The following is a 14,553-nucleotide window of genomic DNA, read 5'->3' as shown; positions in this document are numbered from 1 at the left end:
TTGATGAAAATATATATTCCACAGATCATATACAAAGAGTATATGAGTTTTATTTATTTATTTAGGCTTTTAGCAACTACTCACTCATTTCCATCAAGTACGAGATCGTAAAAGCTCATAACTAAAATGCCTGTTTTTTTTTTTTTTTTTTTTTTTTTTTTAATACACATTAGAATGGATGATAAATCACATCACAGCAGCATTAAGTTATGTTGAATGTCAACAGGTCTAACTACTTCAGCTGACATCACTAATCTTTGAAGTTTGTTTGCTTATACTGGTTTGTGAAGCATTACGCATCATTAGGCATTTTTGGTTATGATAGTTTGTTTTGCTTATCGTCATTTGGAGCAGAAACTCACGCAAGAAGCAACATTTCATGCTCAATATTAGTGTGCATGCAGGTATTTAGTAAGGAAATGATGGGAAACAGTGATTTGTTACACAAAACTACAATGCAGTTTCAAGGCAGTTCAATAAAGAGATCAAGCATTTTACCTCCGTGGTGGCAGCATTATTGATGGAGGCAGGAATCCTTGAAGCTTGTCCATCAGCTGTTGGCGTGACTTCATTCCCTTCCCATCCCATTCTGCCCTCTGCATCAGATCATCTCGGCCACTACACATCATATAGCTGAAAAGAAATAGTGTTATAAGCACTCTCCGACAAAAACACACATATTGTGTTTTTACTTCCTTGTCTAATGTAGGAAACACAAATTCTGGCCTTTTTTCTTCAAATCAATAGCTATACTGCTCAATCGTAACTAAAACACTGTGAACAAATAATGCTGTAATATTCTAGCAATATAACTATTTCAACAATTTTTTAAAACTCCAAAAACTTCATGCCTTTCTAGAAGTAGAAAATGTCTATGTTTGTGAAAAGTTACATAAAAAGTATAATGAAGTAGCTTTACACTAAAATACTGACTGCTACAGACCAGTCTGCTCCTTCTGTAGCAAACAAAAGAAGCAGAAGCTACAATTCTTTTCTAAGTACCTGTTTAAAATAAAACTGCAACACTTGTAAAGTGAGAAAATCATAAAAAAGTACTACAGCAATTGAATGACTTTCAGCAATTAGTATTAGTGTTTGCAGTTTTGATATTGTTATTTCCACCTTTAATGTTGTTTCATATATTAACTTTTGTGTTCAGGGCAACCATGTATTTTGTTATAATTCTGCAGAAATCCTGTTACATGAAAAGCAAAAGATGAAGCAGCATACTTTATACACCTGGAAAGAAACAAGGTTATTGTTAGCACAGTAAACATACTTGACATGGTCAATCAACATATTCAGTCATGGTAGTTTGTGATTAGAACCAAGAAGGGGATACAGAGAAGGAAGGGCCGCAAGGGAAATTAGCTATGAAATGTTAGCAGCAAATGATATTTAAAAATTGGAGAACTTAGAAGAGTCAAAGAAATACAAGAGAAGTACACACTGATAATAGATGCAAAGATTGAACAAACACTGATGGTGAAATGGCAAAAAGAAATAGGGAGCAATTAATGCAAAAGTTGTCAAAGATGGAAAAAAACAAAAGAAAAAAATCATTTAAATGTGAATAATAGGAAAATTATGGCTCTGTTCGTTAGGTACACATTTTACAGACACTATTATGTGGAACATGGCAGAAATGAAGTGGATTTGGAGGGGGGGGGGGGGGGGGGGGGGCGTGGAGTAGTGATTAAAGAGACAGAAAAAAAAGAGTAGTTAATTTATGACATGACATGAGAGCCAAACACTTGCTGTGTAGTTAAATCCCGTTTGCAACAACAGAAACTCCAGGTAGGAAAAGACAGATTGCTACTTATGCTACTTACAGTAAAGAAGACACATTAAGTTGCAGACAGGCACAATTAAAAGACATTTACATAAAGCTTTCAGCCACAGCCTTCATCAGCAAAAGATGCTAGAGTTGGCGGCCGTGTGTGCATGAGGCGGGCTTGCTTATGTGTGTGATTGATGTGTTTTTCTCTTTCGCCAATGGAGGCTGTGGTTGAAAGCTTTATACAAGTGTCTCTTAACTGTGTTTGTCTGCAACTTAAAGCATCTTCTTTATGGTAAGTAGCATTCTATCTTTTCCTACATTATTAAATCCCATCTGCATTATGTTAAAATAAGTTATGGAATCTGTGGAGATGGCAGTGTAACCACAAACTGACACAGGAATCTAGATTATTACTTATCTGTAATGATGTCTGATACGCCCAATGGTATTGTATATTTTCTGTAGAGACATGATTTATGTGTTCACTTATTCTCACTGACAGCAGAAGTCAAGTTGAAATAAAAAGCGTAACTGTGGTCCCACATTAACATGGATATGACATTTCTTGCCTCACAATATTTCTTCCTTAGTTGGTATTCCATACTTGAGATAGAGTTCATGGTTTGATGCAGTGTGAGAAGTGTAGGTAGCAGTGGACTGTGAATCAGCATCTGAACATGGAATTACTGATGTCCACAAAAATGAAAGCATTTCTGTTAGTGGATTAGACCTACACAAAAGTAGAGAGATAGCTATAAGCTACACTGAGGAATTTTGAAAAAAATTCCAGTCGGAGCTGCTGATAGTTACAGTCATGTGTGCCTGAGGTGTGCTTGCTTGTGTGAATGTGTATATGTTTTCTTTGCTGAAGAAGGCTTTGGCCGTAATCGATAATGCATAGCAATCTTTTTGTTATGCCTGTCTGCAACTCAATGGGTCATCTTTACAGTGAGCACCGACCTATCCTTTTCCTAATACAGTTGATATTCCAATCTGGAGTTTCCATTGTTTGAATTTGGAAAAATATTACATGAAAAATGAAATCAGGTGCTCTAGGAAGTTAAATTAACTTCACATTGTTTACAGGTAATAAAACGAAACTCAAAATATTGTGACCAGGCATAATGCCATACATTCCTAGCCTCCAAGTAAGCCTTCTCTAAGCAATCCATGGAACAGATAGAATACGGGGTTCCTTTTGGTTCTGCAAAATGTTTATCTTCAAAAGTGGAAATTCGATGTTAATGAAAAACAGTATTATTCCGTTATTAAAAGTATTGAAAAACTTCATTCATATATTACTATTTCAACCCCCTATGGAAATTGAGGAGGTAGCAGGTAACATCACAAAACAGAACTGACAAGTGTTGGAAGATTGTTGTGAAGCACCTCTTAGGACATATAAATTACAAAGCCTATATTCAAAATTAAGAGAGGCATGGTGTCATAAGGTCTTGTGTAGGCACAGCTGACTGTAAAATTTAAAATCAGGTAAATCTGTGCACAAGCCTGTGCAAAATTTCTCTCTAATTAAAGACTTTTTTACTCCTTATCATCCTGCACATAATATTTTCTAACACAATCACAAAAATATTTTACTTATTCAATTGTAAATATAATATTCAATATGTAACATGTATAGAATGCCACACCTGCTGAGCTTGTGCACACGTGCTGTATTGTGGTTTAGTGGAGTGAGCTCATTGCGCAATACGTGCAATGCATCCAAGACACGGCCATCTTCGAGGAACTCCAAATACTTCTGCTCCAGCAGTAGGAATTTCATCTCCTGTACAATCAAAAGGGCATAGTTCACAGTAGAGAGTATCAATCATATTGGATAGTATGGGCTGTGAAATTCCCAAACTAATTCTGAGGAGAAAACAATGTATCAGACAGTAACAAATAGTATCAAACCATCGTACATTTATGTTCAGCTCTGATGAAGCATACATTGTGACATGTTTTCTCTTCACAGTTAAATCAATAATGGACTTATTTTACATAAAAATATGCAAGAACCATATTTTTATGTTTTGACACAAAATCAAATTTGCATTCTTTACATTTAATGCCAAGCCTTTAACACTAATGAAAATGGCAACAATGTATTATAGGCTGCACATCATACTGATGTATTGTATCACCTGAATATTTGTCATCTCTGGCATAAACAAGGCTATATCTCAGCTGGGTTGTTCAAAGTATGATCATGTAGGGTATCAAGTGAAACTGGTGTCTGAATTGAGGATTTTTTGGTAGGAACAATGCAACATGTTATCCTGTATGGAGAGTCAGCATCAGATGTAGACCCTTGCTCCTCATGTTGTATATTAATGACTTTGTGGACAATATTAATAGTAGCCTCAAGCTTTTGCAAATGATACAATCATCTATAATGAAGTATTGTCTGAAAGAAGCTGTATAAATAATTAGTCACATATCAATAAGATTTCAAACTGGTACAAAGATTGGCAACTTGTTTTAAATTTTCGGAAATGTAAAATTTTACACTTCATAAAATGCAAAAACATAGTGTCCCATGATGATAATATCAATGAGTCGCACTTGGAATCGTCCAACTTGTACAAAAACCTGGGTGTAATATTTTATAGGGCATGATTGCACTGGCTTAGTCATGGGTAAAGCAGGTACCAGACTTTGGTTTACTGGTGGAATACTGGGAAAATGCAATCAGTTTACAAAAGAGACTGCTTACAAATCACTCGTGGACCAATTCTAGAATATTGTTAAAATGTGTGGCACCCATACCAAATAGGTCTAACAGGGGATATTGAACAAATTCTCGCAAGTTTGTTTTACCTATGGGAGAGTATCACAGAGATGCTGAAGAAACTAAACTGGCAGGCTCTTTTCTCTCTTGAGAAAACCTACTTCAAAAGTCCAAGAACCGGCTTTAAATGATGAGTCTAGGAATCTACTATAAACCTCTATGTAGTGCTTACAGAGGGATCATGAGGACAAGATTGGATTAACTAAAGAATGCACAGATTCATTTAAACAATCATTCTTCCCACAGTCCACTGTGAATGGAACAGGAAGAAACTCTAGTAACTGGTACAATGGGATGTACCCTCTGCCATGCACTCTACAGGGATTTGCCAAGTATAGATGTAGATGCAGATGTAGGTATCACATCAAACTGAGCTTAGATGACATACATGGATACGTTATTCCAAACTGCTCCAACTCTTTGCCAGAGTTCATCAACTGTAACGGCTGACAAGTGATGTCATGCCAGTCTCTTGGCAATCCATGATTACCTGTTTTCAGTGGGTGAGATATCTGGAAAACGTAATGGCCGGGCCAACAATGAAACACACACTGTATCAAGACGGGTCAAGAGACCACAGCTAACATGTAACCTTTCATCATCTTGTTTAAAGAAAATGTCCTGGAGACCGCGAAGACAGAGCACAGCCACCAGCCTTAACATGACAGAAATGTAACATCTGCTGTCCAAATAACTGGCGATGTGAATCAGAGGTGGTCATGACAATAATACAATTATATAAAAAAATAAAAAATGAAAAAGCTATTATAAGGTTGATGGAGTTTCAAAGAAAAATCTGAAAGTTGTCCCTATTAGTCCACAACAACCAGTCTTTCCTTCTCATCCTGTCCGCTAAGACTTCCACGACCTGGGGTTCTGGTTGACTTCTCTGAACTGTACACTTTTCCTAAAGCTCTCCAGTTCTTTTCCTTCACCTCTTTTCTTTCCCCTTTAACTCTTCTGCCGGAAGAAGGTGCCACTAGCTCTGAAGGCTTGCATGAGTTAAACCTTTTTGTGTGTGAGTTTTCTCCTGCCCTCACTTGGTGTGTAGGTTTTTTATCTATCCAGTTACATTATATTGTCAACAGTTGAATATTTTGCTATACCACCATGGGTAGTGGGAGTGACAACTGAATGAGATTTACCAATTCAGTCAGTTGCTGGAAAACTATAAACTCATTCAATTATAGTTTTACATACTGGTTGAATTTTTCTTTCATTCTTTTGAGTGAGACACATCTACGGGACCAACCAAATGAAAACAACTGATTTAGGCAGTTGCAGTTTTACATATCATTGGATCATCATTCATTCAGTTTTTCTGAGTGAAAGCAGCCTATGGGGCAACTGAATGAAAACAGTGCACACAGTCCATATTAACTGAATTATTCATTTTTTTTCCTTTCAGGTAAAACCAGTCTATAGTTTTCTTGTCAGTTGAACCATGTATTCCTTCTTTCAACTAAAACCACTCTTTAGTATTTTGGTTGACTGAGTTATCCATTCACTGCTCTGAGTGCACCAGTCTTTAGTATTTTCATTAGTTTAAATAAAGGACTGAGATAAAACTGGGATATACACACCCCTAGAGCATAGCTCTACTCTTGGGGTACACGAAGACATCTCAGGGGATATGCAGAGGTTAAAATATGTGTTATACTTATTCATTTAACTATATATAAAATAGATTAATTCATCTTTTCATCATTTAAAACTGATTAATATACTGTATATAAAAAACACTTACCAAACGGGAAAGCACTGATGGATAGACAGAATAAAAACACACACACACACACACACACACACACACACACCCATCCGCACATATACCACCACGTATATGTGCGGATTGGTGTGTGTGTGTGTGTGTGTGTGTGTGTGTGTGTGTGTGTGTGTGTGTGTCTGTATCTGTCCTTTTTTCCCCCCTGAGGTAAGTCTTTCCGCTCCTGGGATTGGAATGACTCCTTACCCTCTCCCTTAAAACCCACATCCTTTCGTCTTTCCCTCTTTCCTGATGAAGTAACCTTGGGTTTTGAAAGCTTGAAATTTGTGTGTGTGTGTGTGTGTGTGTGTGTGTGTGTGTGTGTGTGTTTTATTGTGCCTATTTACCAGCGCTTTCCCGTTTAGTAAGTCACAGCATCCTTGTTTTTTATATATATTTTCCCCACGTGGAATGTTTCTTTCTATTATATTCATATGATTAATATACTGTTGTGGATTAAGTTGTTCCAGATGCAATTAACACGTAACTTGTTAAGCTGGTGTGTTATTAGGAGTACAAAGTTGAGTATGAAAGTTCCCTTAGGTATATGTGAAGATGAAAGGAACATTGTTAAATTTTAGCAATTGCTTGTAATCTGTTTTACTGAAACATGTCTATTAATTAAAAATCATTTGCATCCAGCCTCACATTCATTCAGCAATTTATTTGTATGAAAGGTAAATAGTATTACGGGGAAAGTTACATTACTGGCTGTATACATAAAAATCATACCCGCACACACAAACATGTTTATATTTTATGTCCTTTGAAAAACAGCATGTATAGCATTTCATGGCCAAGAAGAAGTACTGCTGACATTCATGCACTCGTGCTTCAATTTCATAGTTAAGCCTATCTCTAGTCATCGATGTGAACCACTTTGAGTGACACCTGGAGTCTCCATGGCACATTCTGTTCTGAGGTGGAACCATTTGATTGTTTTGGTACTGTTAGATAATTATTTTTGACAGCACTTTATTATTGCCTGTCATCACTGTTATTATTGTTCCAATATTTGTTTTTTTATTAAGTACCAATAAATAGCTTTAAGTTCCTATGTCTAAATAGGCATTAGTGTAACAGTGAACTTCGTGTCTGCATCAAAGTCCTGAAATGCTCAGAGGTATAGAAATGGAAGAAATCATATGACTGTATAAAAAGTTACTATCCAGATAAATTCTACATGATACACAGTATCTGTATGAATGATTCATATTCTGAAATTGTGTTAATTAAAGAAATTACAAAAAAAATTGACACATGATGACACAAATTTCTCATTAAAAGATCCCGACGAGTGAAAGTATGTGCTTAAAAAGCAAGTGATTAACTCACTAAACAATTAAAGAAATCGTATTTCATATGCCTTCTGTTTACATCACCTCAGCATTAACCAAATAGAAGTATTGGTGATGTGAGCAAACCAGTGGGCACACAGAGAAAGCTTCAATAAATTTAAATAAAAAAGTAATTGTTCATTCATTTAAACACAAATTTATAATGAAGCATAAGTTATTAACATTTTGAAATCAACCAAAAATCTTTATATACTGCCAGAAGTACAAATAAATTGTAATTAAGTAATAAAACACACAAATTTTGAAAATACTAATTTTTTTAGAAAAATATAATTTTTATTCCTCTCTCGTTGAAATAATAGTGTTATTTGTCACTCTAAAAAACTTAACAACCCTAGACATGGTACATGTATAATTGACAAGGCTGGAAAAGTACGCAAATGAAAACATTAAAAACTACAGAGTGGGTGAAAACATTTGTATAACTGATGTAACTGTCAGAGAATTGTGACACTCAGTTGTCTCACATTAAGTGTAGCCACTCAAAAGCAGAGAGTGAGTGAAAACATTCATATAGCTGACATGGGTTAACAGACTAGTTTCACTCAGTTGTTTTATCTGACAGAGAAAAACCAATGGAACAAGAAACAATCAACTGGTGAATCAATTTTTAAAACCAGTAGGATGTCCCATTGCTAACTGGAGGTGGACTGTACAGCTGAGGAGGATGGCAGGAAGTCTGGCAAGTGGCGTCCTTGTTCAGAGCCAAGCTAACAGCAAAGTTCCTGACGGTCCTAGCTATCATCCTGTGTGCATCATGAGACCCTAACATAAGTTACAGTCTCGCAGTCATTGTCAAAGACTACTCAGTTAATATGGTGGCCCAGGGTGATGAGTGAGAGCACCTTCATTGGACACCTTCCACCAACACAGGAGAGCAGCTTATACCTTTTGACTTTCCAGCTCATATAAAGCTAATTTCAAACCTATGTCACAAAAGACATTTATTAAGAGATCATAGTAGACAGGGCTGCAGAAGGTTGCTGCATCAACTGTTGGCATACAAGTGTGAAGAGATGGCAGCATTAGTAGTGATATCTAACATGGCAAATGCACATATTGCATACAGTACATCACTGATGTGCAATTAATTGCATACACCTGTCATGTCTACAATGTTTTACAATCTTATATGATATTTAACAACAGAACAAGGCTTCATAACATCAAATACAAGTGCTATGGGCTCAGATCCTTCATGGTCAATATGTGGTTGCTTTTCAGTTCACAGCATAGTACTTTTTGAAGACTGCATTTACTGATGTCTACTGTCAACCCACATAATAACAGTATTTTGCATCGTGTCTTTAAAAGTGTCCACTTTTCACTATTCACTTGGTTATAATCATATACAAGGTGTGATTGCAGGCTTTATACATCCGATTTTCAATTTTTATCATACTGTTGGTAGATATGTTCCTGATATAGGTTTGCATTTGCGGCTGTTTTGAATATTTAGTTTATTGTTGACAATCAAATATGTGTTTTCAAGTGATCAACAAGTTATTACATTTGAAAAAGATGGATCAAAGAATTCACATTAAATTTTGCTAGAAAAGTGGAATAAAGGGCAGCACTGCATTTTAAATGTTGACTGTGGCTTTTGGCAAATCTACTATGAATAAGACCAAGAGTTTACGAGTGGTATAAACATTTCAAATAGGGTCGAGATGACTTTGAAGACAACGACAACCCTGGACGGCCTAGCACATCAATTACCATCAAGAATGTGGAACATGTGAAGAAAATGGTTCCAAAAATTCACCATCAGAGGGGTTGCTGCTGATCTCAGCATATCCTTTGGCACATGCCAAGCAATTTTTTTGGATGTTTTGGACATGAAACATGTAATAGCAAAGTTTCTTCTGATATTGTTAAATGTCGCATGAACACTGCTCAGCAATTGCTGAATAAAGTTGATAACAATACAGAACTTCAACAGAAGGTCAAGAAACATTGGAATACAGGTATGATGTCAAAACAAAGGCCCAATCATCCCAATTGAAACTGCCCTAAGAGCAAGACTAGAAATTTGACAAGTTTGCTCACAAGTGAAAGTTGTTCTCTTGTTTTCTTCAATTACAAAGAGACAGTGTATCATGAATTCCTGCCTTATGGATGTACGGTCAATGAGGAATACTACCTGGAAATTATGCACCCTTTACATGAAGAAAATGACAAGAATAGTGGCAAAACCATTAGTGGTAACTGTAGCTCGATAATGTTCCTGCTCACATCTCAACCCTTGTTCACAAATTTTTGACAAAAAAAGGGTTATGTTGACTCGTCCATTGTTCCACCGGACATAGGTTGCCACCATCATTGAAATAAAAACAGAATTGCTGAAGAAGCTGAACACCATAACGAAAAGTGAGTGCCAGAAGTGCTTCCACCAAAAGTGTATTATATCTGAGATGGATTACTTTAAAGGGTAAAAAATTGATGTTGATGAATAAATACAAATTTCTTAAGAAAAACAAAAATTCACATCTCGTATAATATTTTCATCTTACTTTTCTTTCAAAAACACAATTTATTTTGCCTGTATATTGAAACATTCATCAGTTTTAAAAAATGCAGCAAAAATAAGAAAGGCTCTTTGAAAAGTACAAAAAAGAATACTCTAAAATAGACAGAGAGAGCTGAGATGTCATTCATACTGAATACTATTGCTAACATGGCTTACATTAAAAGAACTCCAATTTAAATGTATACCCTAAAAGTCACCAAGTATTTGGCAAATGGTGTTTTGTATTAGATATATTCATACTCTGGTAGCCTTCATGGATAATGGATATGTTTGCCAAGGCATATACAGAGAAAAAAAAAAGTGAAGCACCCAAGACACGGTCAGATGTCAATGTAACTTTGCACATGAACAAACCACTGGCAGATATGTAAATGATGACTGGCGGAAATGCAAATGATGAAAGTTTGCAATTCTCAGTTACAGGTAGAATAGCCACCAGAGTGCATTAGTGTTTTTGATGTTTAGTATTGTTACCAGGTCTGGTAGAGTATGTAGAGGGTATGAACAGCATTATATGTTGAGTGATCACTGTGAAAAACATGAAAATGCTATATGCTCCTGTGGGACAACATTATCAGCACCTGAAGGAGTTTGAAAGGTGCCTCACTGTGGGGACTCCACTTGGACGGGTGGTTGAATTGAACATTATACAGATCTGTGGAGCATTTGGATTTGACAGTCAGCTGATGGACTGCATGGGAATGTGAGGGCAGGCATACTCATCATCAAGGTTCTAGTCAACCACATCTGACTGCCACAAGTGCGATCGCCATATTGCGCACCAAGCACATCATAATCCTTTCCTTCACATCCACACCTGCAATCCGAGACCAAGTAATAAACTCCATGTAACATTCTGTATCATCCCACGCAACTGGTCAGAGACTAGCAGTAGCTGGACTAGAGAACTACCTCAAAAACCTATGCTGCCAATAACACCACAACACAAATGGCTGTGTTTAGAATGGGGTGTTGACTAAGAAGCGTGGACTGCTAATGAATGGCACTGCAATGTATTCAGTGATACAGCAAGATTCTGCTCTACATCGGTTGACCACTGTTGGTGAGTGTGGTGATGATATGGGGAGAAGTACCAGTCTTCCAATGTTTTGGAGAGGCACAGGTCACAACTGGTAGCGATTGAGGGAACTCTGATGGCAAAACAGTATGTGAGGGACATGCTGCATCTCCATGGGTTACCTCTCACGTGACAGTTTTCTGGTGTCATTTTTCGGCAGGACCATACTCGTTCACACCTGGCAGGTGTGGTGAAGTACTTCCGTGGTCAGCAAGATCCCTACATCTGTCCCTAATAAAACATTTGTGGAATCAGCTCAGAGGTCAACTCCAACCAAATGCCAATATCCAGGATATCAAGGGGCATTTACAACTATGAACCACTTTGCCTCACAAGAGAATACAACAGCTTCCTAAGTGAATCAGTGTAGGCATTCCAGCCACAGGAGATGCAACGTCATACTGATAAGTGGTCTTATACGGCCAAGTTATTTGTAAATTTTTTCAACAATGTAATCACTGAAATAATGTCACATACCCTCTCAACTTGTGAAGTTTCATATCATTTCCTCCTCCCCTTCTGGGTGCTTAACTTGTTTTATTGGGCAATGTACTTATCACACAACCCAAAGTTCATCAGCAGCTTTGGTCATCCATAAAACTTTCTCCACTTTTTTTCTGTTAAGTGCCAGTTCTTTCATATACTAATTTCTCTTCAAATCCTCTTGTGTTCTAACAACTGTTTTTAAACAATCCTCTATTCTCTTTTCTTTAAAACCTCTCATAGTATCATTTCTTCTTTACTCTTCCTTTCTTCCTTCCTTGCACATCAATAGTACAAGTAATTCTTGCTTTTCTGACTTTTACCATCTCATCTGCCGTTCCAAATACGTTATATCTAGTCTTCCATGCTCCACAAGAAAAATGTTTCATCTGATTTTAGTATATCCCTTAGCTCAAAAATATTAAAACTGCTCCTTTTTTAACATACTGATTTACTTTTCACATCCAAACATACCACAGGTAAATGAACATACAAAATTTCAAAATTAATTTAAAATTATTAGGATGTAAAGGCACATTTACTTACCACAAGACACTGAGAAGAGCCTTCCAAAAGAGGTTTGAGCTCGTTCAGGTCATTGTCAGCCTACAAGGAAAAAAAAAATGATGCAACAACAAAAAAATTTAGCATTTAACACAGAACTTGGACACAAAGAAAAATCAATTAACAACAAAATTCCATGACATAAGTAGCAACATCAGAAAAATGTGATTCATGAAGTTTAATTATTAAATGTTTCTGCAATGGTGTACTTCCATGTGTTCAGCTGAGTAGTTGTTTCTATTTTATGTGAAACATGGAAACAATAACATGACTGAACACTCAGCACCACACCATTAATCACACTGGGAAAATCCCAAAATTACTGAGAAGAAGGTGTTCTTGTATTCTCCATTTTTGGAATCAAAGCGTCCTTTGTTACTATATAGGAGAAAGGGCACTTCTTGCAATCTTCTCATATGTGAGAAACTTTGCTGCACCTGACCTCTGAACCTGCAAGCAGGCAGTATATTTTTCGGCCTTACTGGAACTCTTTATGGATACTTATGATAATCTGCTCCACAATGTCTTCCTCATAAAATTCACTCCTTTTTTTTAACTTGGCATACAGTCCACACAACCTCCGAGTTGCCTAGAAGTATACCTCATGGTGTCCCTTTATAAAGTGATATGACTACATGAAAATTTTATAATATATATAAAAACAAAGATGGTGTAACCTACCAAACGAAAGCGTTGGTACGTTGATAGAGACAATAACAAACACAAACACACACACACAAAATTCAAGCTTTCACAACCCACGGTTGCTTCATCAGGAAAGAGGGAAGGAGAGGGAAAGACGAAAGGATGTGGGTTTTAAGGGAGAGGGTAAGGAGTTATTCCAATCCCGGGAGCGGAAAGACTTGCCTTAAGGGGAAAAAAGGACAGGTATACACTCGCGCACACACACACATATCCATCCGCACATATACAGACACAGGCAGACATATGTAAAGACAAAGAGGGCCCAACCTCTTTGTCTTTACATATGTCTGCCTGTGTCTGTATATGTGCGGATGGATATATATATATATATGTGTGTGTGTGTGTGTGTGTGTGTGTGTGTGTGTGTGTGTGTGTGTGTGTGTGTGCGCGCGTGCGCGCGTGTGTGTGCGCGCGCACGAGCGTGTATACCTGTCCTTTTTTCCCCCCTAAGGCAAGTCTTTCCACTCCCGGGATTGGAATGACTCCTTACCCTCTCCCTTAAAACCCACATCCTTTCATCTTTCCCTCTCCTTCCCTCTTTCCTGATGAAGCAACCGTGGGTTGCGAAAGCTTGAATTTTGTGGGTGTGTATGTGTTTGTTATTGTCTCTATCAACGTACCAACACTTTCGTTTGGTAAGTTACATCATCTTTGTTTTTAGATATATTTTTCCCACGTGGAATGTTTCCCTCTATTATATTCATATGAAAATTTTATAATTTACACAAGTCTACAATATTATGCTGTTTATTTTCTTCCAGATGGTAAATTCCACTGGAAATGTTGCTTCTTTGTAAATACTTAAATGTCTTCATACATAAATTTTTTATCATAAATAATTCAAATCCTCTTTCATATATAAATTAACTCTTCATGAATAATCTTCATGGACTTGCACAAGTAAATTTCATTACACAAAATATTTCAGTTTAAAAGCTACATGTAAATTACATAAAAGAACTATTGCTAAATAATTCTCATTTACAAACCTAAACTGATGTGACAAAAGTCCTAACATTGTGTCAGACCTCCTTTTGCCCAGGGTAGTGCTGAAACGCGATGTGGCATGGACTCAACAAGTCGTTGGAAATCCCTTGCACAAATACTGAGCCATGCTACTCCTATAACCATCCATAATTGTGAAATGTTGCAGTGCAAGATTTTATGCACAAGCTGACCTCTCGGTTATGTCACAAAAATGTTCGATGGTATTCATGTCTAGCACTCTGGGTGGCCAAATTATTCACTCCAATTGTCCAGAATGTTCTTCAAACCGACTGTGGCCCGGTAACATGGCACATTTTCATCCATAAAAATTCCATCATTGTTTGGGAACATGCAATCCATGAACTGCTGCAAATTTTCTCCTCGTAGGCAAACATAACCATTTCCTGCTAATGATGTGCTCAGTTGGACCAGAGGACCCAGTCCATGTAAACACATCCCACACCATTATAGAGCCACCACCAACATGCACAATGCCTTGTTATTGTTAA

General features: G+C 36.9%; 1 protein-coding gene across 1 annotated transcript in view; it reads right to left on the bottom strand.

Moving 5' to 3' along the window:
- The window catches only part of LOC124802988 (WD repeat-containing protein 26), a 145,621-nt gene that overhangs the window by 115,177 nt on the left and 15,891 nt on the right, over positions 1–14,553 (bottom strand). Inside the window, exons 3-5 of the mRNA XM_047264088.1 lie at positions 12,335–12,394; positions 3,433–3,569; positions 499–633 (exon numbers count right to left, since the gene is read on the bottom strand). Coding sequence (XP_047120044.1) covers positions 499–633; positions 3,433–3,569; positions 12,335–12,394 — 332 coding nt within the window. The remainder of the gene's footprint in view (positions 1–498; positions 634–3,432; positions 3,570–12,334; positions 12,395–14,553) is intronic.

Source organism: Schistocerca piceifrons, chromosome 6 (assembly GCF_021461385.2).
Source record: "Schistocerca piceifrons isolate TAMUIC-IGC-003096 chromosome 6, iqSchPice1.1, whole genome shotgun sequence".
NCBI classification, from domain to species: domain Eukaryota; kingdom Metazoa; phylum Arthropoda; class Insecta; order Orthoptera; family Acrididae; genus Schistocerca; species Schistocerca piceifrons.
Note: the sequence above shows the minus strand (reverse complement) of the source record. Positions and strands in the feature narration are given on the sequence as shown.